General features: G+C 40.9%; 2 protein-coding genes across 3 annotated transcripts in view; one reads left to right on the top strand and one right to left on the bottom strand.

Annotated features, from left to right (window-relative positions):
- Positions 1-7,302: 7,302 nt before the first annotated feature.
- On the bottom strand, positions 7,303-25,914 carry WBP4 (WW domain binding protein 4). The gene is made up of 10 exons (XM_066176242.1): positions 25,795-25,914; positions 19,353-19,425; positions 17,870-17,932; positions 17,645-17,768; positions 16,637-16,849; positions 15,797-15,852; positions 12,933-12,999; positions 10,959-11,098; positions 9,704-9,933; positions 7,303-7,973 (listed from the first exon to the last, which is right to left on the bottom strand). Coding segments are annotated over exons 1-10 (1,176 nt in total). The 5' UTR covers positions 25,797-25,914; the 3' UTR covers positions 7,303-7,765.
- Positions 25,915-25,956: 42 nt separating this feature from the next.
- ELF1 (E74 like ETS transcription factor 1) overlaps positions 25,957-27,674 on the top strand; it is an 87,001-nt gene continuing 85,283 nt past the window's right edge. For both annotated transcript variants that reach the window (XM_066176238.1, XM_066176241.1), the window contains exon 1: positions 25,957-26,052. The gene's annotated coding sequence lies outside the window, so the exon portion shown is untranslated. The remainder of the gene's footprint in view (positions 26,053-27,674) is intronic.

A 27,674-nucleotide genomic window follows, 5' to 3' on the forward strand; every position in this document is an offset into this window, starting at 1 on the left:
TTAGAGTAAATACACAAAAGCAAAAATGTTGAAGAGAAGCCCGTTAAATTTCTTCCAGACACTCTTGGGTCAGCCTGTGGTGGGACTGGCCCATGTGCTGCAGTGGCACGTAGAGGTACGTGCTCTCGTTTTCAATTTAGTTTATGAGGTAACAGGCAGCTCCCTGCCTCCTGGCAGAGAAAACGAGTTCATACAGCAGATGCATTTCAGCAAACCAGGTAGCTCTGGAATCCAGCTCCTGTCTTTGGGAATGTCTGCCTTTGCCTGTCCTTGAGGGGATCCAGATGGCTACAGGGCACACTGGACTTAGGCAGGACTCTGATGTTTTGCCCTGCACACATGCAGTGCTGGCAGGCACTGAGCACAGGCAGGCACTGGTCATAGGCCTGCCTCAGGAATGCTCCATGCTCAGGGTGACACCAAGACTGGTGCTCTGTTGAGCTGGGTTCACTTGCCAGACCATGGCATCTTCTTTTCATCCTGCTTGTCCCAGGTTCTGCTGGAAAGCTGCTCTGCACTGTCTTCTGCACGACAAGAACCAGTTCATTGTTATAATTTAAATTATGCCTTGTGGTTGATTTATACTTGCATATTTATTTTGTAATCAGGAATGAAGCAGTGTGAGGAAATGTTCTTCTAAAGGGTGTAGTTTTTATCATTGTATATATAGCAACAATTGTAACATTATTCAGCTGTATTAAGAAAGATAGAATTTGTAACAGGAAGAAAGCAGGAAAATTATACTTGGTTACTCCATTCTGCAGTTATTTTTCCATTCTTTTGTGTGTCCATATCAGCAAACTTTTTCTGACAATTTCTCTCTTGCTTCCAACACTTCAATTACGAAAGCTTTGGAGCTTCAGTTGGGTTGGTTGTTTTTTTTTTAGTTGGTAGCCCTGCAAGTCAATCAGGGAACTTATTACCGTGCAATTCAGGATTCATTTGGCCTTTTTTCAGTAAGCAGTCCAGAAAAAGAACCTTCCAGAAAGATCTGAGCTTATACTTCTTGCAGTGCCAACAGACTGGCAATAACTAATATGATCAGCTGTAATAGGAGAATATCCAGCTAACATGGTTATCCAATTACCATGCTCACTTTCATTGTGCTATTAAGTGCACCAATTCATTTTATTAATTATATATCTCAAACATTTCCAAGTTTCTCTTAGAAACTTCTTTAAAAAGTTAAATAATAAGATTTCACTTCCAGGATCAATTAGTGTCTATGAAGTTCTTTACTATGAAAAATTATTGAAGCATAAAAATATGAGCCTCGTTTATTTTACTAGAAGAAAGAGAGTGATATTTCTGCAGGACCTTATGGATATTTGTGATTGATTAATTTTCTGTAGCCCTTTTTTGTTGGTGGTTTTGTGCAGAGCGGTGAGAAGAGGGAAAGCAGACAGGAGCTCCCTTCCTTATTAAGTTTTGGATGTCCCAAAAGTAGGCATTGAAATTTAGAAGCGGAACCCCTTCTGCCAGCCTGGCGCAGGAGATCCTGAAGGGTCTTTGTCCTAAGCTTTTCCTGCAATTGCATATATATGTGTATGTCAGCGAAATACAGCTATGACAGTTTGGGATAGAGTGGAAACACTTCTACTGGAGGTGACTGCCTGCAATGCTGTTTTACTAAAACCAGATATATTTGCTTCTCCTCATTGAGAACATGTTGTTTGAAACTGTTTTCTCCAAACTTAAATACTTGAAGCTGTATTTCATTCTAAGCTCTTCCACCTCAGCCTTTCTATGGGATGTAAGAGCTGAGAGATTGTTTGACCATGGCCTGGCACTTGCCCTCAAGGAAGGGATGTGCAGCATAACACTGCTATTTCTGAGGTGTTTTCAGGATGGAATATTTCAACTTGGGCTTTTTGGTTCCTACAAGCAATCAGGACTTTCAGTAGCGAAGTAAGTAGCAGGAAAAATTACAGTAACAAAGCACAGAGAGTAAAAGGGAAAACAGTTTCTTGGGGAGAAACAAACAGCCCAGGGGGACAGCACAACAGCGCAAGAGGAGGTTCCTCTGCCCAAAACAGCCTCCTCCTGCAGCTTTCCTTGTCAAATAGTGTTAAAACAAACAAACAACCTACCACCCCTCCACCCAGCTTCCCCTCAGCACCGTCTGGGGACCTCACCCACAGGCGTCACATCACAGCTTGTGCCAGGCACCAACTTGAGCGCTCTGCAGATCCTGCTGATTGATAGGAAACGTAGTTCCTGGATCTCTTTCCTTTCTCTGCCGAGGTCTCTCGCAGCAGCGTCTCACCGAGGCAGCAGGGCAGCCAGACAAATGCTGTGTGTGCCTGGAAGCAGCAGCCCTTCCCTGGCAGTGGAGAGATGGATGTTTACCCTCTGCAACGGGAGGGCAGCCCGGGTACCTCGCCTCCGTTGCTTTCATTGAGTCATCCAGTGTGTATCTGACTCTCAGAGCATTGCTCATTGTTCCTAAGGCCAGCAAATATGTAATACTGAATCACAGTCGGTTATTATCAAAAAGCTCATATATCCAGCTTTATTTTGAATGTTACTACCAGTAACTGCAGCAAATCTTAAACTGAACTCAGTTTAAAAATTTGAAATAAAAAATTTAAACCCAAGGTTTGTTACTCACAATTGATGCACAAAATAAACCGATTTCTAGTTACTGCTTAAGGTGCTAACAGGAAGGCACACTGATATGCTGTTGGTAGCCAAAAGTATTTATTTTTAAGAAGCATTTCCATATTTACAGACCTATTTTAGTTTATATTTACTCCAGGCCCCATTTTGAACAGAATCTGCACCCCTCAATCTCCCAGGTTGTCCTAAACTCTCTGAAGAGATGCACGATAGTAACGCAGATTGTTCAAATGAAAGCTTTATTCAGTATTTTCATATAAATTCCACTTCAAGAGCTTGCAATATTTTGTAATTGCAACTGAGAAGAGAAACCAGCTGTTTAACTTTACAGACATTACTTATAAACTAAAACAAATGCTTTTCAATCACCCCAAGCCATTAAAATCTACTGTCTCCAGCCCATAGTCTGTGCAATACTGTCTGCTGGTTTTTAACATAGGCTATTTATGGTTTTACAGGTAAAATCAAATCTGCTTTTGGCAATCCTAGGAATTCCCCAAATTCTCCAGGAATCTCTGAAATCTGGCTCTCTGGGAATTCTCTTGGGCAAATTTAGCCTTTTTGAGATGATAATTGCAACAATTTTTTGCTTTGTATGGAAACTTTTATTCAAGTTCTACCCTGAAACATTTCACAGAGCTAAACCTGTTATTCACACAAATGGTTTACACAAATTCTAAGTTAAATAATTTAGCAGGTGGAAGGTAGGGGCACTTAAGAGGTAGATAGAGAGACTGAAGGGGTCTGGCTGACAAAACAGAACTCAAGGGTTGCCACAGCTGATAGAGGATGGTATAGAGACAGCTTCTGTACCAACAAGCAAAAGGATCTAAGGGCTGCAAACCTTGTACGAGGAATGGAATAGAATCTGTCTTGGGCAAAGAAATTATCAAGGAAATCAAAAGAGCACACGTAGTCGAGTCTGGAAACAGCTTGTGTTTTGTTGGAAAGCAGACAGGATTCTTCAGGGCACAGTGCAAACAGGGAGCAGAAGTGCTCGTGGGAGCCGGGACCTGGATACACGGTGGCTACAGAAGAACACAAAGCTCTCAGAAAATCTCAGTAGAGCAGGGGCGAAGGTGAAGGAGGACACCAGAAACACAGCACAGTGGTGACAGAGATTTGCATACCTGGGAATACTGGAGGAAGACAATTCGAGGAAGACAGCAATAGTAAGAAAAGTGCTAAAAAAGGGGGAGACACAACTCAAGAAACAAATCAAAGAAACCAAGCAGCATGAAATTGGTTTTTACTCCCTTTCTGAGATGCCAAAATTTGCACTGAAATAAAATTCTTTCAGGGAAGAAAAAAGAAAAAGGAGAAATATTTTTATACATGCACAGGTTAGTGAATTTAACTCAGATCCACGTCATGACCAGCCCCCCCCACTTCTAAAACTGAATATTGGAACTGGATGATGCTGCAGGCACAGATTTTATCTATGAGGGTCAAAGAAAACTTTACCCTATTAGAAAAGTGTGGATTTCAATCTACAAATCCCCAGGTGAAGGATTATTCTATAAAATGGGTAAAACTGAGCAGTGTCTGCACAGCTCCTAGAATAGCAAATGACCAACATTTTTTTTTTTTCTGTATATGCAATACATTTGCTTCTGAAAGCATCATCAATTTCAGGCAGGCCCTGCTGTAAAAACACACACAAGTGTTATGCTGTGAAGCTGCCTTTCTAAGCAGACAAAGTGGATGAAAACATGGAGCAAGGAAAGAAAAATACAGAGCAGTGAACTGACTGGCTCAAAATCACACAGAAGAAGTCATGATCAGAAGTTGCAATGACTCCCCCCGGCTCTCTGGCTCTCCTCATATTGCTCATAATGTCTGACATCACATAAAACTCAAGGAGCTTGCAATAAAAACAGGCAAGTGGATAAAAACACTGACAGAAAATAGATCAGCCAGAAAAGACAACACTTGGCTAAAACAGTAAAAGGAACATTCCTTTGTCAAAAGCCAGTGCAGCCCAAAGAAGGATGAGCAGATGAGGAGCGTAACTGTGGCAATACCTAGAGGGTTCCTGTAGCAAATTCCAAAAGCAGAAGAGTTTGGAGGGAGATAGGACAGAAGAGAGGGAGATCTGTGCAAAACAGATGTCCTGGAAAAGCAACATCTGCCTTAAATCTCACACAAGACAGTATTTTTGTACAGAGCAGAAAATATTTGGTTTAGATACACAGTAAGGAAACTGAATGACAGCATGGTGCAAAATTAAATAATGCTTTAGGATATATCAAAATTCATTCAACTGGCCCTTTTTATAACTTACACCTAAGAACAAAGAATTAACTGGTCTTTGACTTTTAGAGGTAGTAGGGGACAAAGTGCTATATTTCTTTGTGAAATGCAGGCTTTAAAAGTCACATCAGCTAAAACCACATGTATGGTATTTAAACTAACTTTACTAGCTGTGAGCAAAGAAAACTTCTAATCTTTTTTCCTAATGTTCTGGTTTGTCTATTTAACACAATACAAAGACCTTTGGTTCATACTACAACTAACAGTAGCTCCACAAGGCAACAAGTTTTGAACACTCTTTTTCAGATGTCTTTAAACATCTGCTCAAGAGATTTAGTTACAGGTATCTTAAATCACTGCCTGTGACCACTTCAAAGTGATAAAACATTTTAAAGGAAAGATGCTAATATTTTGGGAACCTCATTAAAAGAGGAAAGCTATTCCCCTCAGAGGATATTAAAAGTGGAGACTACAAGAAAACCCTATACTATTCAATAAGACAGTACTAATAAACAAAAACAACTTTTCAGAAATCATAATGAAATACATATACTTTAGGGCTTGGAGTAACAGAAGGAGGATGAGTACAGCAGTACAAAAAAATGTCCAAGAAAATAAAGAATTGTGCTTGAAAGGAAAGTATGACCAGCTGGTAACTCAGCAGTTGGCAAAAAAAAAAAACAAAAACCAAACAAACAAACAAACAAAAAAAAAACCAGGAGCAGAGAGAATCAGATGTAATGGTAAGTCACTGGTAAGGGTGCCCATGGCAGACAGCATGTGGGGTCATGTGAAAAGCAAATGAGGTTTAGGGACATATCAAGAGTTACTTCCAATATGCTAAGGAAGTATTGGTGACATCATGTGTGGCCTTAATCAAGGTGAACTAGCCCAGGGAAACCCATCTAGGCAAGTGCAGTCCAGGCAGACTCAGGCTGGAATGGGTGAGGAGGAGCACTGGTGGGACACTGAAGATGCTGTCACACAAGGACACTGGTTCGTGATTTCAAAAAGAAAAGATGTGATGGATTCAATATGAAGGAAAGCTACTTAGCTCAAGGGCAGGGCTTCTGTAAATTGGAAGAGAAAACTGGCCACAAACACAAGGAAACTTGAAGTTAGAGCAGGCTCCTGGAGGAATGTTCAAGTAAGAACAAACCCTAAAACATCTGATTAAGAAACCCTCTCCTTGGAGGATCATTCCAAATGATCATGAATGTTGTACATTCCTGCATCACAGACTTTGAAGCATCCTGCATGTCTCCTGCATCTCTAAATGATAATCCAGGGTCAGATATAACAGTAAACTTTCAAATTTATCAGAACAAACATCAGACAAAATACACCAACCCTGAGGAAGCCAAGAAAACACATGGGATTAAATACAATAATTAATTCTCTTCTAAACATACAGTAAAAGTCACAGATTAGTAAAAAGAATTTCCACTGTAATACATAATAAACCAGATTCCCTGTCTTGCACTCCATTGCCAATTGATCCAACAGATTAATAGTTGTTTTCTCAAAGAAATTCAAGCTCAGCAGTTACCAACTCTATTTTGCTGGACTCTTGACAACTGCCTTATCTGCATTCTTTTTTTTTTGACTGAGACTCTCCTGAACAAAAGGACCTTGAGGTTTAAGAACAGAGACATAGTTTTTAACAGATTCATTATTTGGACCTTTATGGTTCACTGTTTGATGGCTAGAGAAGCAAAGAGTGCAGCTGTATTCTGACACAGACAACAAATTTAGCATTCTGGTAAGTGCTAAATGCAGACCAATCCCACAAAGTGAAGAAATCAAAGCTACAATCCTTAAGAAAATGTCCAAGTGATCTTGGACTCTACAGCCACCAGCTCTGCTGATCTTTTGGTTTCCTCCCCTATGGTACTGAGAATGATGAAGCTTCAACTTATCAAACACTGCAACCATAAAACACACACTTCTTAACAACAGAAAAAACACAACCACCTCAAAAATGGTCCTGTATGCTGTAGCAGGACCAAATCTCTAGAATATTTTTTTGTTAAAATACCAGGCAAGTGGTTTTTTGCTAGGAAAGAGACAAAAAGAAAGCAAGACTAACAAAGAAAACTTGTTAAGTAAAAGGAAGGAAAGATGCAAGTAGACAACAATAAATCAGGAAGACATCACTGAAATGTCTACTCCAACAGGGGTGGCTCTGGTGCTGTTACTACAAGTTAGGATTCATCAGGGTTAAATCTTCTGCAGAGGTTTAACACATTTACCATGCACATACAGAAATAATTTTTCAGAACATCATTTGGAATGGGTGGCACTGATGTGACTAACTCTCCTAAAAACAGCTTCCAAATGATCAGTTTGAAATGTTGGCAGTCTCACCACCCACTCTTTTGCAAGTGATCAGACGAAGGTTAGTAAGCACAATATTTTACTCATTAGTGGAGAAACTATGTCACATAAACAATCTTGGGAGATGATTTTACTCTCTAGTATATTCTATTGATCCAGTTCCTCTATGAAAATAAAAAGTCTGCTTCATTTTTGTCAGATAAAGGATTACTACATTCTTAGACACTTAGAAAAGGAGTAAAAAACCTCATGAAATGTACTTAAAACAGCATACACAGAGCAAATAGAACTTGGATGGCAAGGTTAAAATAAAGAATACATGTATTTACAATATTGCATAAGTAATTTAACACAAAATTCCCTTCCAAAACCATTCCAAATTCCATTCCAAAACCAATCACACCAAAATAAAATAAAAAAATATTAAACTCATATATGTTTTAATACCTATAAATCCTTAACTTCTATCCAACATTTTCTTTATAAAAGCCTGTTTAAAATATTAAACTTTTGAATCACTCTAGCTTAAACAGAATCTAAAATGATTTGTTAAGTATTACTGATCACTTAGTCTTTGTCTTAAGTTTCTAGATTTTCCATTTTCAAATTTCCTCTTCTTAAACGTTGGCACCCCTTCTGTCAGGTCTCCAAGGGAGGTGACTGTCTTCTCTTTAAATATGACTGTTTCCTCTTCAGGATCCTCTAGCACCGCGGGTGCTACATTGTCACTCTCGGTACTTGGAAGCTCCAGGTCCAATTTTTCACTGGGAGAAGAGAGGAAAATGTAAAAGGGTTAATCTACATGGAGAAAGCAACATGATGTACTGCAGAGACCAACAGCTATTTTTATTTGACAAAACAGCTTTGAGCTAGATGCAGTCTTCTAGTCATCATCATGACAGGCATCAAGAAAAAACCCACGTTCTTTGTTTCTTCTGTGTGGGCTGCCATAAAAAGTAACAAACTAACACCTCATTCTGTACAAAACTTATAGCATGGCCCAAGCACTCATCCTGCCAACAGTCCTGCAAGAGATAACAGGGCTGTATGTCTGTAAATTTAAGAATATTGAAAGACAGTAGACAGTGAGTAGTAGCAGTGGTTCACAACACTTGAGTTGTTTTCCTCAAGTGTCCATCCTAAAGGGACTGCATGACAGAAGAGAGACCCAGCTTACCAAATCAGACAGTGACCCTAAGCTGGGAGAGGCAGCTTTGGAGAGCAGGATCACACTCAATACTGATCCAAAAAAATCAAAGCCAAAAACCAAAAATGACCTAGCGGTTTTAAGGGGTCAGCAGCAAAACACTGTGTTCCACAAGGATAACCCGTGGCACAAACATGATGGAGAAGAACCAAAGAGTTGGCAGAAAGTTACCTAAACCACAGGTATCACACCAGCACAACACTGCTGCAGAGATATTGGCCAATCCACACAAGAATACTTCTGCTACTACGGAGTGTTAGTCTGATGTCAGCTCGTGTCCTACACCCAGTCTGAGGTTCCATGCTTCTAGGAAGACATGGATCTGCTCAAGCACCCAGACAGGAGTCACAGGAAGGATGGCAAGTTAGGAAAATGTGATTGTTGCAGTATCCCAAAAATATAAACTTCCTGGAAGTGGTTGGCACTGTGCCTAGACTGAATTTAAAGTCAGTAATGAAGAACTGCATTTGTCTCATTGACACGTGTTCAGATCAAGCCTGAGGTTCAACGGCTGAAAGCACTTTTTACTACACAGTGCTTTCCAAAAACCCAAAATTTCCAAGAATTTTCTGCTCAGGAGTCAAGAAGCAGTTTAGCCGGTCCAGTTGAGGAGGTGTGACGTGAACATTATCATCACCCAGAAGTGCCTCAGTGCTTAATTCAGTATGAGCACTTCAGAGGTCTACCCGCTCAATAATGTTGGAGAATGGAGTAAGCATAAGGAAGAAGACTTTTCATTCTCCAAAACCTATTTTTGCCAGATACCTTGAGGGACCCACAAGAAGAGTCTGACAATAAAAGAGCATACTTCACAAGGGAAAAGATCCACCTCAGGCATTATGCAGAAGAACAAAACAACCTTTCTGATCAGATGCACGTCATGAAAACATCTGCAGTTCATTGGTCTGACATGGAGGGGGGAAAGAGAGAGATCATAGGAACTCCTAGGGCAGCTGAATCAGACTGTTGAAGGACATGATGTTAAAGAACATAAGCTTAGACTAACAACATTTAAATATTTGATACACAGCCTCTGAAAAAACAGGGCATGACTATGATTTTTAAATCACTTCAATTTATTTTGTACTCATGGTGAACTTCTATACAAAACCCAAACCACCACCTCTATCTGCAATGGAGAGCTATTACCTAAAATATTCATTGTGAAAAGAATTGTATTTTGGCAACATTTTCAATCACAGTTGTGCTAATTCTGCCATAACTCAGAGGAAAAAGCTTCAGTTCTTGCAAACAACAGGAAAATAAGGATGGTAAAAAGATACTTACCCTGCTTCTTCTTCTTGTTCTTCCCCTACTTCCTTAAGTGCTTTCCATTTTCCATAAGGGTTGGTCTTGTTAGATTCATCACTAGAGGCTTCTTGGGAAGCTGATGTACTCTCCTCTTTATCCACAGTTTCTTCTGATTTAACTTCTCGCCATTTCCCGTAGGGGCTTAACTTTTTAGCTTTAGGAGATTTTTTCCCTTCCTCTGATTCTTCACCATTATCTCCTTTCCTCTAAAGAGGAAAAAACCCATCTTAAGCAAAAAAGCCTAAATAAAAACATAACGTAGCTTTATTTTACATCTTTTATTTGCTACTATTATTATCTACTCATGATCTACTATTCATGCTTTTCAACCAAGAGTAGCTTGAAACAATAAATTCATTTAGTGATATGATCAACAAATTTTTCTTCTTGAGCTTTATAGATGACAAAAAAATCTTACATGTTTTCAAGAAATTTAAGCAGGAAAATCCCATCTACCAAGGCTGAAGTTAACAAACTTACAAACTCACTTGAAAACAAAGCTTAACATTTCTTAAAATAAAGAGGAAAAATTTCACATGCAACTTTCTCCACATGCAGATGCACACACTTATTGCTAATACCTGGTAGCAGTTTATAATGATATGGTGATACAAAAATATGTGTTTTACAATTAACACCTGTCTAGGAATACATTTTGTATTTAAACTGTCTCTATCTGTTCTGAATTACCAGCTTCAGGGAAACCATCTAATCAACCAGAGACATTATCACATCCTTTATCTCAAGTTTTAAATTTATGTTTTAAATATATAATTGATACAGATTTTGTACTATGTGCTATGTTTTTTCTCAATTTAATAAGGAAACTACAACCATGCCATTTTCAGTCCAAAGCATTCCCTGAAGGTCTATTGGCAGTCACATTTACCAATGAAAGGTTGAAGTCATCCTCACACTGAAATCCGAACCATTTTGTGGATTATTTCAGAGAAATGACAATGACCTTTCTCAGAGAACATCACATGTCTCGTAGAATTCAAGGTACTTCTGGTGTTGAAGGAAAGATCATGCTTTCTATTCTGGAACAGTGCCACTAATGAGCCAAATAATTGAATAAAGATTCATTTTATTAAGAAGTGCAAAATTTTGCTTTCAGTCACATGTTTTAATCTCATTTCAGTAAGTACAGCCTACCACAAAACATTAAAGGTTCAGTTATAATTTTCTAGTATAATATTAGATATGTAAAATAAATCTGAAGAAAACTTACCTTGAAGTTTGTTTCTGAACTCTCTGCTTCATTCTCACTATCTTCTGAGTCTGATTCAGACGTTGTTTCTGCAGGCTTGTCACACTGACCCTTCTCATTTGAAGATGAAACAAAACCATCTGGTTTCTCCCAAGTGGATACTGTCCAAGACATTTGAACAACCACATTATTTATGCTTCTCATTTTGATCTGTTATTGCTTCGACAACACAACCTTTCAGAAACACTGCTGCCTTATGCAAAAGTACAGCAAATAATTTAGCAAAAAGCTATTGCCTTTGTTTGGTATGTTTGTTTTAATAACCATAATCAGAAAGATAGTATTTCTTCCCAGAAGAGACACAGTCAGGACAGCTGAGTTCACTGTTGATAAAGCTTGTTTTAATTAGCTCTTACAAAAAACATCACACACGGTGAACCGTGACCCACAAGCCTGTGGCTCCTCTCATCCTTACACAGGACAGACAAATAAATTAATTGCCCTGTAGATGTGCCTATTTGGAAACAAGGAAATACAAACATCAATCTGAAAAGACATGGAAGTACATATTGGATATGTACATACACATATATCCTCATTTTCAGTTTAGAAGTAGTATTCCAGTAAATATACTCAGAAGAAATACTCAAAGAAAAGTTGACTCAATGGTCTTAAAACTGATTTTAGTAAGAACAAGGCAAAAATACACCAACTTTCAGTCTATAATTTTATATAAGCTTTCCAATGTAAGAAACCCTATTCTTTTTCCTAACTGCAAACACCACAACATGTAAGTGCCTAGATGTATCTTGAAGAAGTAAAGATGTAAGAACCTGTCAATGAATAACTTTGCATGAACAGCGCAGTCTCTTAAGGGTACTGCTGTCACCTGGCTTCAGGTTAGTAACTGTGCAAGTTCCCTTTCCCAGGTGCCACATAACGAGTGGAGTAGGTGCAGACTCCCAGACTCTAGCACCAAGCCTGGAGCATCAGTCTCCTAAGTCACATGTCTGATGTGAGACATTTAGAACTATTCATACCAGTTAAAAATCTGTCTTGTCGTCAGATGATGGGATTACTGTTCACAGAACAGAGAAGTAATTTTCAAGCACTCCTAAGACACTTACTTACAGCTACATAAAAGTGAAGGATCAATTTGAAATCTCAGAAGCCAAAATTCTGCCAAATATGATGATTAGAAACATATTCTTCACAAGTATTATATGTCTATGAAGTACTTAAAGGAACAGCAAATATAGGCATAAAATGTATCTGAACTTGGAAGGCAATGTTTAAAAATAACCAACATCACCTTTCCCTTTCAATAGAAATTGCAAACCATTTGGGCAGGGGAGTGGCCCAGTGAAAAACTGAAAGGTTTTGGATTGGGTGTCCCCCCCCCCGTCCCCCATCCTTGGCATCATTAGCAATGCCACTTCATACCCAACTGCAGAAGGAAAACTCATAGCCAGCATAAAAACCACTTGCTCTCCAGAGAAGCATCATTGACCTTAAAATAATTCAAATCGATTTGGAAAACAGATGCTATTCTGAGGGAGTTACCACAAAGTTCCCCATGTAGGGAAAAAAAGTGGAAAAGTAGTAGGAGGTAAGATTCTGCACTTTCTTATCAATGCTATGTCAGCAAGAGGAGAAGTTTAGAAGGTTCTTAGTCAGTTCTACACGCCTGTCAACATAAAATCCTACCCCCTTCTAGTTTCCAAATCGTAATTTCAATATATAAGTAGTAAAGATGAATGCCTAGTTTAGAATTACAAGTAGAATGGCCAAAAAAACCTCCGAAGCAAAAATGTATGCACACTGACAATGCAGCCAGAAAGCCAGTGCTGACTTTAGCAACTATTTTACTTCAACTAAGACAGCAGCTTAAAAAATACAAAACTTAGTAAAAAAATGCAGTTATTTGCAAAGCAAAAAGCTTTCATGAAAACCCTCTTTCCTGAAACAGAGTTTAACTGAAAAGAAAGTTCTTACCTCCAGTTTGTGTGTTATAGTAATAGGTATGACCATCTTCAGTGACACCTTCCACCCACTCTGCTCCCTAGGAAAAAGATACAGGACCTCATGAAAAAATGTTTCCAGGATTACCCAATGCATCACTTTTAAGTCTACTCAACCCCTGAGCACTTATTGTCTGTGATCATCTTACTGGTTTAAGGCTTGAGCTCCTAACGTTGCTAGAAAGTATTCCCTTTGACTCCAACGAGATGGAATTCCATAACTTAAAATGCTGCAAATGCACCTACATAATTATTTCCCAAACAGTGGATAATTAGTATGGTAATAATAATGAATGTATAATAAATGTTGCCATACTGTTTAAATTTTTATATAGGCCACTATTTTACATGTTTGGGTTTTCTCAAAGTATTGACTCCTCAGGTTGGAATTTCCTATTTGTGTCATTGTCTTTAGTGGAGACTGCTGAAAAAGTCTCTAGGAGATTTAGGTCTTTGTGAAGGCTACAAAAAACTAGCACCAATAATATTTATCAAAATTTAAATATATACAAATAAATTAAAATTTATCCCAGAACAGAACATTACAACAAATAATTATAGAATCAAACTTTGCATGCTAACCATTTTACTTCTTTACTAAAGCACTGGTTTCAACAGTGCACTCTTTTTCCCTACTGATTAATAAACATGAAATGTGGCCCAACTTGCTGGAATATCTTTGTAGATATGTAATTGTTTTTTATTTCCAAATCAGCTGCAGCTATACAATCAGTCATTACCCATGCCCTAAAATCTTAAGAAACCAGTTTTCATACCCGCTTACACACACAACTACTACCCAGCTCCTTAAGTACCAATACTGCCAGCTCTGTGTTAGGCAACTTCACCATACATTATTTTGGTATTAATAAATGTCTGTATGTACACAGAGATATACAGACATGCTTTTGCACACCTACACATTTGTTTAATAGCCTTATTAAAACTTTGGGATTGTGTTAATAAAAACACAATACAAGCAGAAGTTAAAGTTCTTGCACCCACTCTGTAAACACAAATTGTACTGGTAGGTTCAGAGCAGGCAAAGGCACAAAAGCCTTCAGAATCACAATTTCTCAAGGTCTTGCCCTCAGAAGTTTTAGTGTGCTGGTTTTGACAAAAGAAGCAAAAGGAAAGTTTATTTTAAGTATAAAGAGGATAAAAATTCCCAGCCTTAAGTATTACCCATTTTTTAAAAAATTAGACCCTGAGCATTTGCAGACCTCTTGGTTAGAGGTTTTCAGGCAATATCTGAAACTAGGCACACTGAATGTCCCATGACATAAACGCTAAGAAACACACTGTCAGTCTAACTGGTTATAGGCAGCCTTCAACATACCCCTCCATGACCCTGTTCTCTCCACCTATTTTCCAAGTCTGAGCAAAACCTAACGTGCTGTAAAACCAGGAGGGCTCCTGGCGCAACATATTGCAAGCATGCCCTTTAATTTCTGGGCAGTGAGTCCTTGTTAGAGATCTGGAATGTTCTCAATTGCCTTAGCTCAGACTAAATAAGGGAGCATCAAATGCTTGTTTTTAGCCATAACGAAAATAACTCAAGACAGGAGGAAGTCACTGGGCAGGGTGAGGGAGGAATGGCAAAATACAGCTGTGTGGTGTTAGAGATACTGGGGGCTGAAGGTGTGTGCCTCTGATATGGCTAGGATGAGCTAACTTCAAATTGCTGCCAAGAAGGGAGTGCCTTCTCCCCCCCAATCTGCTCTCCCCACATTGGCATTTTTTCTGATTATTCAGAATGCTGATAGCAAGGAAATAGCCTCCAAAGCACTAACCTAAACTCTGATGCCTCCACTGCCTCAACTAGTTCACTGTCAGGGTAAATATGTACCAAGGACCATGCAAGATTAGTTTCAGAACCACATCTTTCAGCAGAAGGCTACAGTAAGACTGATTTTACATATTGCAAGGCTGTGTCTTGACTGGAAAGATAAAGCTGAAGTGCTGATTAACAAGTTGTGCAAACCCACGGGACAAGGGAATCAGAAAGCCAGAGTGGCACGGAATGTGATGATACAGAGCTACAGAATGTCAAGCACTCTGAAAATACCAGAGTTTTTTTGAACTCTAGTGTAAAATGCAACACTGGCAAACCCAACACAACTGACATCAAATTAAAGCATATATATGACACCTATCTTGAAAACAGGGAAACATAACATCACAGGAATGTTGGAAAAATTCTATTTTTAATGCTGTGAAGCACAAAACTCCTGCAGTGGTATGTATCATGGGAAAACCCATTAATCATAATAGGAATTTTTTTTGCCTTTGGACTATTCTGCAAGTTTTTCTGTGCTGCAAATAAGGAAAATTAAGTAATGTACTAAATTACTAATTTTGCTGAATAATTGCTTGCATATAGGTTCCATGATCGTAATAAACCCAGTAAAAACACAATTTACTGTGTAACTCTATTGTAAAGCAAACCCAAAAAAATGAGCATTCTTTTTTTTTCAACTACCTGACAATGCAGTCTCAGTGCTGCCTTAGATAAAGAAGCTTAATTACTTCAACTGTGTAATATTTAGTTTTCAAAATTAAACTTCATTCCAAAAAGGTTTAACAGAATTTATTCAGAATTTCCCAAAAGCTTTCAATTTTGTGGGTTGGAGCATAAAAGAAGTATATTCTGCAGGAACCCAACCATCACTAATTACTTCTCTTCCCCTAACAGACAAATTAGCCAAATAGGATTCCTATAGTAACTACAGTTTATAAAGGGGAAAAAAATTATCTTCCTCAATCAGATGACTTGCTAATTGCTTAGATTATTAAAGTGTTTACAAGGACAAAGAAAAATATGAATAATTTGATTACCGTTTGTGAGTTTTGAGAGTTGCCTTGGAATCCTTTAGGTTTCTCCCACTGTGATTCTTTAAAAACAAAAGCATATTTCGCCCATTTCACATCATTCAACTTGGTTTATACTTAATAATCTTTACTAAAAACAGATCTAAAGGATACGACACTGCTGTGTGCACACATATCAGCAAATTATATAAATATATATACACCATGCTGGAATATGAATAATCCTTGACCAAACTATGGCGTGAACAATAAACCAAAGTATCATAATTACAGCTGGCTTTACTGGAGCTAATAACCCTCCAGACTCTACTACTATGCCTGATACAGAACTTTTGGTTTAAAAAAAACAAATGAAATTATGAAATACTACAGTAAATACTAATGTCAATCCTTAAATTTATACAAAAGAATTTGTAACATTCTCATTAATCATAAAAGAGGGTTGCTTCTATGTTCTAAAGTAAATCACAACATGCAGCTCCTCAAGAGAAGTCAGTTAGATAAATCCTGTAAATGTGGAAAGACACAATCAGTTTATTTCACATTCCTGATCACAAAGCTTCTTCAGGAAGAACACAGCTACCTTTGTGTGCTTAACCCCTGGCAGGCTAAACATTTCCAGAAGCTGCAGAATTACTGCATTCTTCCATTATTAATCAACAGCAAAGCCAGTCTGAAATTCTGGATACCCAAGTCTCAAATGTTAGATACCAAAACTCCATCTAAGTGTTTGCATTTTAATTAACAGCGTACTACTGAAAGAGCAGAGAAGTAAAAAAATGCAGGTAGTCTCTTCTCACTTATATTCAATATTTGTATCTGCACTTGGTCCTCAGTAGCTTTTACCTCCAGTTTTTGTGTTGTAGTAGTATGTATAGCCTTCGGGAGATAATCCTTGCACCCACTCCTTCGTTTCAATTTTTGGTGGCATTGAGGCATCCTGAGGTGTCTTTTTTTTCTTTTCTTTCTTTTCCTTCTTCTCTTTCTTTTCTTTCTTTACTTTAGTTTCCACTGTGTTACTCTGTGTTTTACTCTGTGTTGAACTGGAACCTACATCATCTTAGAGAAAATAATATCCTTTAAAAAAGAGTTTTATTCTGAACGTAAATATTAGTCACTCTTGCACAACAGAAAATAGGAAACTTTGTTCTTAAGAGTATTTTTACTAATGAGTAAGAATCATTAGTATTATACTCATAGCAGGTAAGACTATATTAAAAGAATGTTGCTTTGTACCACTGCTATAGCATCATAACTATGTCCAAATTTAAAATGAGGAGTAACAGAGAAAAATCATAAGGACCAATGAGCTTTAATTAAACAACAAAAGAGAAACTAAAAGAGTTATGAAAAAGACATCTGCTACAGGAGCCTGAAACTGCAAATTTGTTTTTAAAGGATAATATGTCTTCGATGTACAGAACAAAGCTACTTGCTGAGCTGCAAGCTGACTGGAGATTCTCATCCCCACTGTTTCACACCAGTGGGAACTCAGCCTCTCCTACTCATGGGAACTTTTGCCTCCAACCGGCAAAATTGAAACATAAAATTAATCAAAGGAAGCTGCACTGCTGATTCAAAGCACCAACTACAGCCTAACTTTCTGTTAATACATTGTTTAATTTTTCTACTCCAAAAATGATTGTTCCATGGATCAGGGGATACCATAGCTATAAATACTCTGTACTGCAACTTCTACTACTGGCAATTTGCAGACTCCATTCTTTTTTTTTTTTTTTGAGCAACAGTCCTGGAGGCCTCCTCTCTCACTCCTAGACCTAATTTAAGCTAAAACTTTCCTATTCAATATTCTTTCAATTCTGTCTTTAATCTTCTGGCAGCTCTATGAACTACCTGGCTTAATTCCAAGCCTTTTCATATCCTCCTGATATGCTTTCATTGCAGCCTCCTCCATTGCTGCAAATTCTTTTGACATGTTTTCTTCTTCTTTTGCCTTTTCCAAGCTTTTCTTCTTAATCTAAAACAAAACAAACAAACACCCAAGAGAATAAATTAAACGAATCTGATAATGAAAGAGAGTAAAAATAAGCATTTGTGCAATTAAGATATTTGAATTACCTCACTAATTCTCTTTGCCACATTTTCTTTATGATTCTTTCCTCTTTCATGAAACTCAATGCTCTTCAAAGTAAGAAAAAACCAAGAAAAGTAATATGTATTATTCAATTTTAAAACAGTTAATTTTACTTACTTAAAATTTACTTGGACTAATTTTAGTTGAACAAGCCTAAATGTAACCTGTTCTGAGAACACTTACAGCAAAAACTACAGCTCTAAGATGGATATGGGAATACAGGAACACTGAGAATCAGTCAACAGAGAAATTATAAAATCCCATAGTATATTTATAAGATTTTTTTTTCAAATAATACTGCTCAGCACACATGCTAGAGACAAATAACAGGGAATCTGGGTTCCCTCTTCATGCTATCCTCTCACGTATCATCACAATTTTTTTCCCCTGTTCTCATACAAACTTTTAAAAACCATATGGGTTATTTAGTGTTCCAAGTATTAGCTACTGCCCTTAATTACATTATGCTACACTTCAGGAATATCTCATGAATTTAAACTAGCCTGCAGGTTCAAAAATCTGAAAAGGAGAGAGATAAGGAAGAAAAGGCAAAGTGGGAGAGTTGGATAACTAAGGATAACGGATCAGTCTGCAAGCCAAAAAGCTGCCAGAAAGACTGAAGCCAGTAGGAGCTGGGAGGTGTTCAGAAGCTCAGGTGCAACAGTGGTAGTTCTTATGTGGTTCTCATGTAAAAACCTCTGTGCTCATTTGGGTGTTCAGATGTTAGATGCCTAAGCCTGACCTTTGCACAAACTGATGTGCAGAGGATGCACATCCCAGGATGACTCACCTCGTTTAGAGACAAATTTTATAAACTGCTCAAAACCCTCCCTTGACATGGATTTCTCTTCACTTACTTGGAGAAGATACCTGCAGTTCATGTGAGCTAATCAGGGATCTTACTGTAAGCCAGAGCTCAGCTCTAGGAGTACCCCTGGCATCCAGTCAGGAATGCAGAACTTACTGCTAAGGGAGACACCAATGTGCCTAGTAGTCTGCAAAAGGCATCTGCAAGTCTGAAACACCTTTCTGTAACCCAGCAATGCTTCTGTGGGCTGTGTGAAATCAAAGAAACCTGCTTTAAGAGCTCAGAGCACTGGCTGTACTGTGCCTACCATATAAAAACAGCACAGACACCAGATTTTGCTTTCTACTTGCACATGAAAGCGAAGGAGAGGCACAGACAGTTTCGAGACAGACCAAATGTTAAGTTACAGAACTCGAAGAATAAGCAGGGTCAGATATTTAGTCCTTATCTGTACTGCCAAGGAAAACAGCACACACCATCTTGTATGTGGGTCTCTGGCTCTGATGTAATATATTTTAAGCACCAGAGGTATTACAAAGGCATTTTTATAGAACAAATTTCATGCATCAACAGACTAGTATCAAAAAGTGATGTTTAAAGCCTGTAATTCAAATGGTTAATATTTCAAATAATGGACATAGTATGGTAGACCATCGTACAGGTCTGTTGTCTGCTATCCAGCACTTGCAGTAATCGCAGAATTTTTTAGGCTGAGATTTCCAGTAATCGGCCCTGGGGAAAGAAAAAAAGAGATACATAATCTGAAACAATAACCAAAGCCACAGGTGTTCATATATATCTATATATATCTTCAGAAACTAAATTTAGTCTTCTTTAGGTGATTAAATACTGAGAGTTTGATTTTTTTTTTTTTTTTTAAACCAAGTCTGGGGAGCCAGTAAGAGTAGCTGTACTAACAATTGTGTCTCATAAAGCACAGTTCAGTACTGGGATTTGGACCATCTGACCTTCAAAAACTGCAGAATCTTTACAACTGAGGCGGTGCTGTAAGAACCAGAAATATGAGACAAAGCAAGCCAGAGATAAACAAGCAGCTCTAGATACCCCATTGAAACATGGAACGGTCAGAAAAGTGCAACTTGCACTTTTTTTTTAATAAAAAAGCTGGATACTGTACATAGCGAACGCAGCAACACAAAGGTGCCGTTCTGGACAACGCTGAGCTACTGTGGGGAGTGAATCCCAGACCAGATGCTGACCTGTGGGGTCAGAGACACGGCAGTAAATTGTTTGGAAGTTTCAGTGTAAAAATGTAGGGATTTCTGAACCATGTAATTAGATACATGGAGGAAACTTGGGAAGACTCTTCAGAGCTGAAAAGTGATTATATCAAAGTATTTAACAATAAAACCAACAACCTCCAATGTCTGTTCATTCATCAAAAACCACTTTCTAATGTCAAATGAGACTTGTGTAGAAGCAATTCTATTTCTCATTGGCTTGAAGCAACAGACACAATGCTTTGGTTCACCAGAACACATTTGAGCAACAGACTTTTATGCTTTCAAGTTTAAATGACAAAGAATGAGGGACAAAATTTAAAAAAAAAAAACATTCACAGTTACACTGAGAACATCAGAAAAATTGAATCTTGGCCTTTTGTCTGAAGACCACTGTACAAAGTTCAAGGAAAATACCTCCTGACATTCTTAATCAATAAAACAAAAACTTCTTCCATGCACAACAATAGCACCCTCAATTCTTATGATACAGGTGAGCAGATCTTTATTACAGAAACAGACCTCAACTCAACTCCTACAATTTAAGCAAGTATCATCATCACTCACCAGTGCTTCACACAAAAATACAATTACCAAGAGGCTATGATTATTTGAAAGTCTAAGTGCAAAGGATGTACTCTGCAAAAGTGTATCAACCTGTGGGCAATAGTATGTTAGCAATGCACAGCTTTTCAAGCAATTTCCAGGAAATCTAGAAAGAAGCAGCTGGGCTTTCCCCGATTTAAACAGAAATCCGCTCATCCCTAAACAGTGTACTTTAGAACTGTGTGATTACTTAGTCACACATTTAATTAAAGGGAGTTTTTTGACACTTTTACCCAAACATACTGGGGCAAAGCCAGAGAAAACAAATGCTCTGGCTGGAAAACCAGCTGAGTGGGAGGGAAAAATTCAAAGCTCAGAAATACCTCAAGATCCTTTTTCCTGCTTGAGCTCTAAATTGTCTCTAAACTCTTTGACATGATCTACAGTAAATTTTCAGCTAAATGCAGGGTTAAACTTCCTATGGCAATGGACCAATTTTGACAGAAAACATAAACTGTAAAAAAAGCCTCACTGCGTATTTTGGATGTGCAAGAACCTCTGCCTTCTTCCAAGTTTGACCTGAGACAGGACGCTTTCTCTCTTCAACAGAATCAAAGTAAGTACTAAAATTAAGACTGTACAGCTGTACCCACCACAAGTCAAGACCTGAGAATTTGATGAGATGTATATTCACAACTCTTTTTTACACCAATGTCTTTCCTAAATACTGCTGGTCCCCACATCTGTTGCAAAGCACCACACAAACACAAAGAGTAATCACTCTGCAGAACCCCAGGGCATGCCTGTGGCTTCAGTACAAATCCACATCTTGACAAAAGTCTTCTAGCTTCATCTCCTATCGGTTTTCATAAAAACTGGAGCTGTCTTTCTACTGTTACATATAAAATAAATGTTAATGGTAGTGCACACAGATATCCTAAATCATGCATTTATGATTAATGAAATTAATTGTGTAACCTATTACCTCAATTCTGTGGGTTATGAGCATGAGGAATCTTATATACTAAATAATTCTCCTAAAGATTTTCTACTTGAGTTCACACCATTGGAAAAAAAAGAGTAAGCTCAGCTGAAATATTCATTGAATAACATCTGCCACTGCAACAACAGCAGAACCTGCAAAGTTCCGGGGTGCTGCAATGAGAGCAAACCAAAGAGGAATATTTGGAAAGAAGGAGCAACTGAAGTGAAACCCCATTTTATTGAGATGCTACAAGTGCTTCATGGGCTCTAGTCACAATTCAGGTCCATGACAATTTTTTAAGTCTGTGATTGTTTCATCAATCTGACAAACAGGCTTGAGAGCAAATGCTCTTAAAGTAGTACAGAGGTTTTTTATTCTTGAGTAATTGTGTAGAAGTCATGGGAAAAACAGTTATTTTATAAAGTCATTGCAGTCAAAATGGTACAGCTTTTAAGACTCCTTGTCTTCTGCCAGAAATAAAGTTAAGGTTGATTCTTGTTTTCAGCTCTACAGCTGGGCCAGCCTGCTAAGGACTAGAAAGCTGGCCAGCACCAGTAGAAGTCCCTTTCTTCCTTCCACTAAAACAAAGAGACAGCCTAGAGCACATCACATCTGCCTTGTCCAGGTTTGCAGGGCTGAGGTTTAGCACTGCACACACTTTGCCAGACGTGGCTCCCAAAAGGGATCTTGGTGACACAGACCCAGAGAGCTGGGCCAGTTCTACTGCAAAGCTCTCACTCAGAGGAAGGACCAAGTCTCCTTGGAGCCCAGCTTTCCAGAGCTGGCTGAGAAAGTCAACTTGATAGCATGCTACCAGGGAACAGGGCAGCACCACAGATGGGTACTGGGTAACTTCTGGACAAACTGCTGTAGACCCATCCAGATGTGGAAATCCCATACTAACTCACAGTCAGCTTGTGTCTCCCCAAGAACAGTGATTTTCTTTCAACTTTTACTGGTCATAGCACTCAGGAGAAGAATGTACAACATTTTAGGAGGCCAAAGGAAAAGGAAGGAAAAGGAGGAAATTAATATCAAGCTGATTTTTTGAAACTTGTGAGATGACAAAGTCTTGGCTGCAAACAGCAGAGTGCAAACTGATCGATGTTAAAAACATTTCCAAATTTCTGAAATTAATTTAAAACCTCAAGAGTGAACAAGAAGACCAGAAAGAACAAGCAGCAACTCTGCATTAACAATGCCTGCCCCATTTGCCATTCCAAAAGACATGAAAATGATGAAACTCAAAGCAAAAGTACCAAAACCCGGGTATTTATACCCTGCACAACACATTTCTTGAGCCAGGAGAATCACACAGCCTACGCTGCAGTGACCAGGTGATGCATCCCGGCACAGGAATCACATGTTTGGAAGTATGCAAAAAGGACAGTTTCAGGAAGTAACCTGCAGAATAACTCAAGTACTGGAGTCCAGGGCCCTGAACCCTCAGCCTGCTTCTCCTCACAAGTTACTGTACCAGTAAGGCTTCAACAGAGGGTGGAAACAGCTTTCCTTACACAGGGAAGCTTAAATACCCTCATGAAGTAGTGATCTTGAGCTGAGACAGCTTTGCCAAACTTTACATAGAGACTGGGCTGGAGGATTATGTTCCTACCACATACTGAAATGAAGGGGGGAGGAGAAGCAACTGGTTTAGGTGGTTCTGAACACAATAGAAAAGAATTTTATTGTACAAACAAAATCTGGAAACATTTGCTTTGAATAGGTCTGTTCTAAAATATCTGACTTGAAATCTGGCAGGGATGCAGGGGGTTTGTATCAGTGATGTATGTGTCCAAATCAGGAGCCCTCAGGGCTAAAAAACACAATACACAGGCTCAGCAGTCTTCCTTGGTTTGAGTATCTACAACCTCCAAACACTTTACATGAATTTAACACCTTACAGCTTTCTGCAAGTTTGAGCACTGAAGAGCTGCTATGTGCATCATCCCTTGAATACACGTTTGTGAGTAAGACTGAAGTTGTTGACTACACAAGCAAATTAATTCAGTGTAAATATTGTGGCTGTTCTGTAACAGCCACTCAAAATCTGTTATTATTTCTGAACACTATTTGGAAATACTGAGCACTTCTGAACAAAAGCAACACTTCTGTAAGGGAAAGAAGTAAAAACAAAATCCATGTATTTCACAACAGACCTTCTTCCGCATGGGAAGCTGTTCCAGAACAGCTAATTTAATTCAAATATTCCAGCATTGGTAAGACCTAAAATTGCAATGCTAATATTGGCAAATAAGAAGATGAAAAATGTTTTCTTGTACTGTGAAGTAGGTCCCAGTGCCCTGGCCCCTAATGACTCACACTCTCAAATAATTCACAGCAACTTCATTCATTCATAGTGCACTAATTGTACCCTAAAACCTCTTCTTAGTTAAATATCCTTACCTTTTTTTCTTTTTAAGGTATGTAGAAATAAAGAAAAGAGTATCCACGACACTGTGAGTACATGGGACTGTCCTTCTGCCTAGCCCCAGGTTGTTGGCTTTCTAATAGATCACACAATATATGTTTATACGTGGGCTCCCATAGAGTAGAACCAGAAGGGAGTTTCACCCACAAGAAATATAGCAGTTCCGTGAAGGGCTTTGCTCTTCTGGCTCTCAAGTCAATTATATTTTTCGCAATCCCTCTGTAAATTCTAATTCACAACCCAAATGTCTACTTCTTTTTATCATTGTATCAGCCCGCTGTGAACTACATATGAATTACAATACCCAAAGGAAAACAGAGTCTGCAGAAGCTGCTCAGCCTGACCTGCATTTGCATGAATCTGCTTTGCCAGACCTCTTTTCAAAATTGTAAATTACAGAATTGCAGAATCATTTAGGTTGGAAAAGACCTTTAAGATCATTGAGTCCAACCCTCAGCCTAGCACTTCGAAATCCACCTCTAAACCATGTCCCTAAGTGACACATCTACTGTGTCTTTTAACTACCTCCAGGGATGGTGACTCAACCACTTCCAATGCCACAAATACTTTTAACATACAAGAATGCACAAAGACATCAGGGAAAGCAGCCTTCTGCATGTATGGAGCTCAAATTCTCTAGGTCATCTTCTCTAACTTCAGTTGTCTAAAGAGTGAGGTAGAGTTGTCTCAGCTCTCCCTGTCAAGAGATGGAAACTGTCATCTCAAAACCAGCACTCTCTGCATGTAAAGAGACACCTGAGAAGCACACTGAACTCCTTAGGTGCGTGTTTCATCCTTACACCGGGAACCTAAAGTGAACTGCCTGAGTCAGCTTTCAAAAGTTAAATATCTGAAGTCAGGGATATCTCCTGAGAGCAGAGGTCTGCTGCTGTAGATGCAGAAGGAGGATATGGGCTATGTCAGGAAGAATGTGATAAGAATTAGAAGAGAGGAAAAAACCAGCAACATAAATTGGGTCAGGAATCTGTTCAGGTATAATTTTAGCAATAACTAAAATTAAGAACACTGCTGTACCTAGTACCAGTCTGCAAGGCAGGCTCACACAGCTCACCATCAAGAACTGCCCCACAGACAGACCACTAGAGAAATTTTGACCAGGTTGAGATGTTGGGGTTTTTTTTCAGCAGTGACATTAGGATATTTTGAAAAGTAACAGAAGCAAGCAAATAGACATTCTATACGCCATTCTCAGCTAATAAAGACAGCAGTTTGGATTTTTTTACCTATCTCCCTCCCCCAAACGTAGTCAGGTACCAACACAAAATTCCTAATTAAAGACTTGAAGTAGGTAGTGATGGCCAGATAAAACCAAGGCACGAACAATTTTCTTCCTCACGCCTCGCCCAGAACTAAAGGCGGCAAAGGAGATCGCAAGGTGGGAGGACCTGGGAAAGGGAGGGAGGGAGGCCAAGGGGGACGGAGAGAGGGGCAGGAGGGTGTGCGGAGGAGTGCAGGGAAGAGGGAGAGAGAGCGAGCGGGGTGAGAAAGGGCCCAGAGAAGGGGTGCAGGGCCAGGGGCCGCGGGCCCCATCCCCCGCCGCCCTCCCGCCCCGCCGAGGGACCCGAGTGCCCCGCCGGCAGAAGGCGAAGCTGCCCGGCGTGTGTTGAGGCGATAAGAGCAAGAAAGCGCAGCAGAAACAAACAACCTGAAGAGAGCGGCAGGCCGGACGGCAGCAGAGGGACCGGAGCGACAGTAGAACACCTCACTGAGCGAGGCGGGGGCCGCCGGCCACAGCCGGGGCACGGCCGCAGCCCCCCTGGCCCCGACACCCCACGACCTGCGGGGGCCCGGCCCGGCCCGCGCACCGCCGGCCCGGCCCGACCCCAGCTCGCAGGGCGAGGGGCTGTGCCCGCTCCCTCCCGGCCCCCGGCACTCACATCGCCGCTCCCCCGGCAGCGCCGCGGCTCCGCTCCGCTGCCCTGCGCTCCCCGCCGCTCGCCGCGCCGCTCGGGTGGGATGGGGCGGTGCCGGGAGAGGGAGGGAGCCCGGCGACGGGAGCCGGGAGGGCTCAAGCCGCGCTCTCCGCCCCGCCCTTCTCCACCTCCTGCCCTCGCCTGCTCCTCCTCCCTCGCCCCCGAGGAGGCGAGCGCTCAGCGGGAGCCGCCCGGACGGGGAGAGGGAGCCGCGGCCGCTCGGTGAGTGCCGCCCGCCGCCCAAGTCTCGCGCTCGGGGGCACCGGGAGGCTCAGCCGCCTCCCCTGCGGTGGGGAGAGAAACCCGGGCCACGGGTTCGAGCCCCGCCGCCGGCAGCGCCCCGTGCCGGGCAGTCCCTGCTCCGCGGCGCCCGTGGGAGATGGCAGGTGTGGGGAGAAGGGCGGTGACAGGGTGCGAAGGGGCTGGGGAGGCAGCGGGCCCGGCCGGGCGGCGGTGCGCTCCCTGGGGCGGCGGCCAGCGGCGCCCCGTCCCACCGTGCGCCGCTGCCAAGTTTCTGGGAGTTCGGGAGGGCTCCTGCTGCGTGCCGGCTTCACCTCCTCCCTCTCCCCGCTGCCTCCGGCGCCGCCGCCCTGCCCTCCCTGTCTCCCTGCCTGCCTCTCTCCCGGCCGCCCGCTTCTCCCGCCGTCGTGGGGCAGCCGCGGCGGGGGCCGGGGCAGAGGGGGGGTAAGGGCCGGCGCCGTCCCGGGGAGAGGGGGGACGGGGACGACACGGTCACACTCCGGCGTCCCCGGCACACTGGCCCCAGATCGCCCCCTCCGCTGCTTCCCCCGCAAATAAAACTCACCCCGGGCTGGTGTTCTACAGCACACCCTCACCCCCCCCCCCCCCCCCTTCCCCCACCCAGCCCTGTGTGACTGTTCTCCCCACGGTTCTGCAAAAAAAGTCGTGTTAATTCACCGGCTGCAGCTGGCAGCCTGTTTGCTACAGTCACGCACAGGGGTGGAGGAGAAGCCTGCGGAGTGAGTCATGGCTGTAAGAGGCCCTCCGGTTGTTTATGGCAAAAACAGGGGGGTGGCTCCTTCAACATGTGGGAAATACGGGGAGTAAGAGTTGCCTCGATCCATCCTACGAGGACAGGACGGTGGTACCTGTACCTAGCACCCCCGCCCCAGCTCGCTGTCGGGCCGCCTGAGAAAGGAGGTGGGGAGGTTGCCTTTTCCTCTCACAAGGAGGGCTTGTGGTCAGACTGTCATAGCTAGCTGCAGGAGTTTTGCGTTTGTCAGCGTTTCCATTAGAAGTGTACTTTTTATGTAGTTCGCAACATGGCTATAAATATATGCCCTAGGTTGAAATTTGGTTGATGGCTTCTTCTCCATCTAAGTGACTTTTGAAATGATTCTGCTTAGATGCTAAGTGGAAGCCCATGGAAAATACTGGCTTTTTATGTTTCTTTCAACTTTAAAGTTTAGCTGCTTACACACGTGGACTCATTTACAGCTGTTAGTCCAAAAAAATTCCTTCCCTCCTGAGTTTGTTAAATTGGGGAAGAGTTTAAAGGCTTTGCGTCTGTAGGCATTGGTCATTAATTAGTGCAGCAGAGACTCTGAAGACTCTTACAGGGTCCCTGCTGCCTCGAGTAAGGACACCCACCTACAGAAGGGACATGGGACATTGTGTGTCCTCACAGCTCTAACCCCCGAGTGCCAGGGCAGTTCCAATGCCTCAGCACCGTGGACAAGAAGCTGGTGCTAAAATCAAGGCAGAATACTTTAACTTCCCTCTGTGGGATTTTAATTTTTTGTTCTTTCTTTTTATCGTGTCCGTTGAATTGCTGCTTCTGAGACAGGGAACAAGCCCAGTATTTAGGAGCTTTCATTGTGTAC

Source organism: Chamaea fasciata, unplaced genomic scaffold (genome assembly GCF_029207755.1).
Source record: "Chamaea fasciata isolate MVZ Bird 193981 ecotype frontalis unplaced genomic scaffold, bChaFas1.0.hap1 SCAF_2, whole genome shotgun sequence".
NCBI lineage: Eukaryota > Metazoa > Chordata > Aves > Passeriformes > Sylviidae > Chamaea > Chamaea fasciata.

Coding starts and splice junctions, on each gene's coding strand:
- WBP4 (XM_066176242.1), bottom strand. Junction 11,099..12,932: donor CTATAACACACAAACTGGAG/GTAAGAACTTTC, acceptor TGTCTTGGACAG/TATCCACTTGGGAGAAACCA. Junction 7,974..9,703: donor GAACAAGAAGAAGAAGCAGG/GTAAGTATCTTT, acceptor CTCTTCTCCCAG/TGAAAAATTGGACCTGGAGC.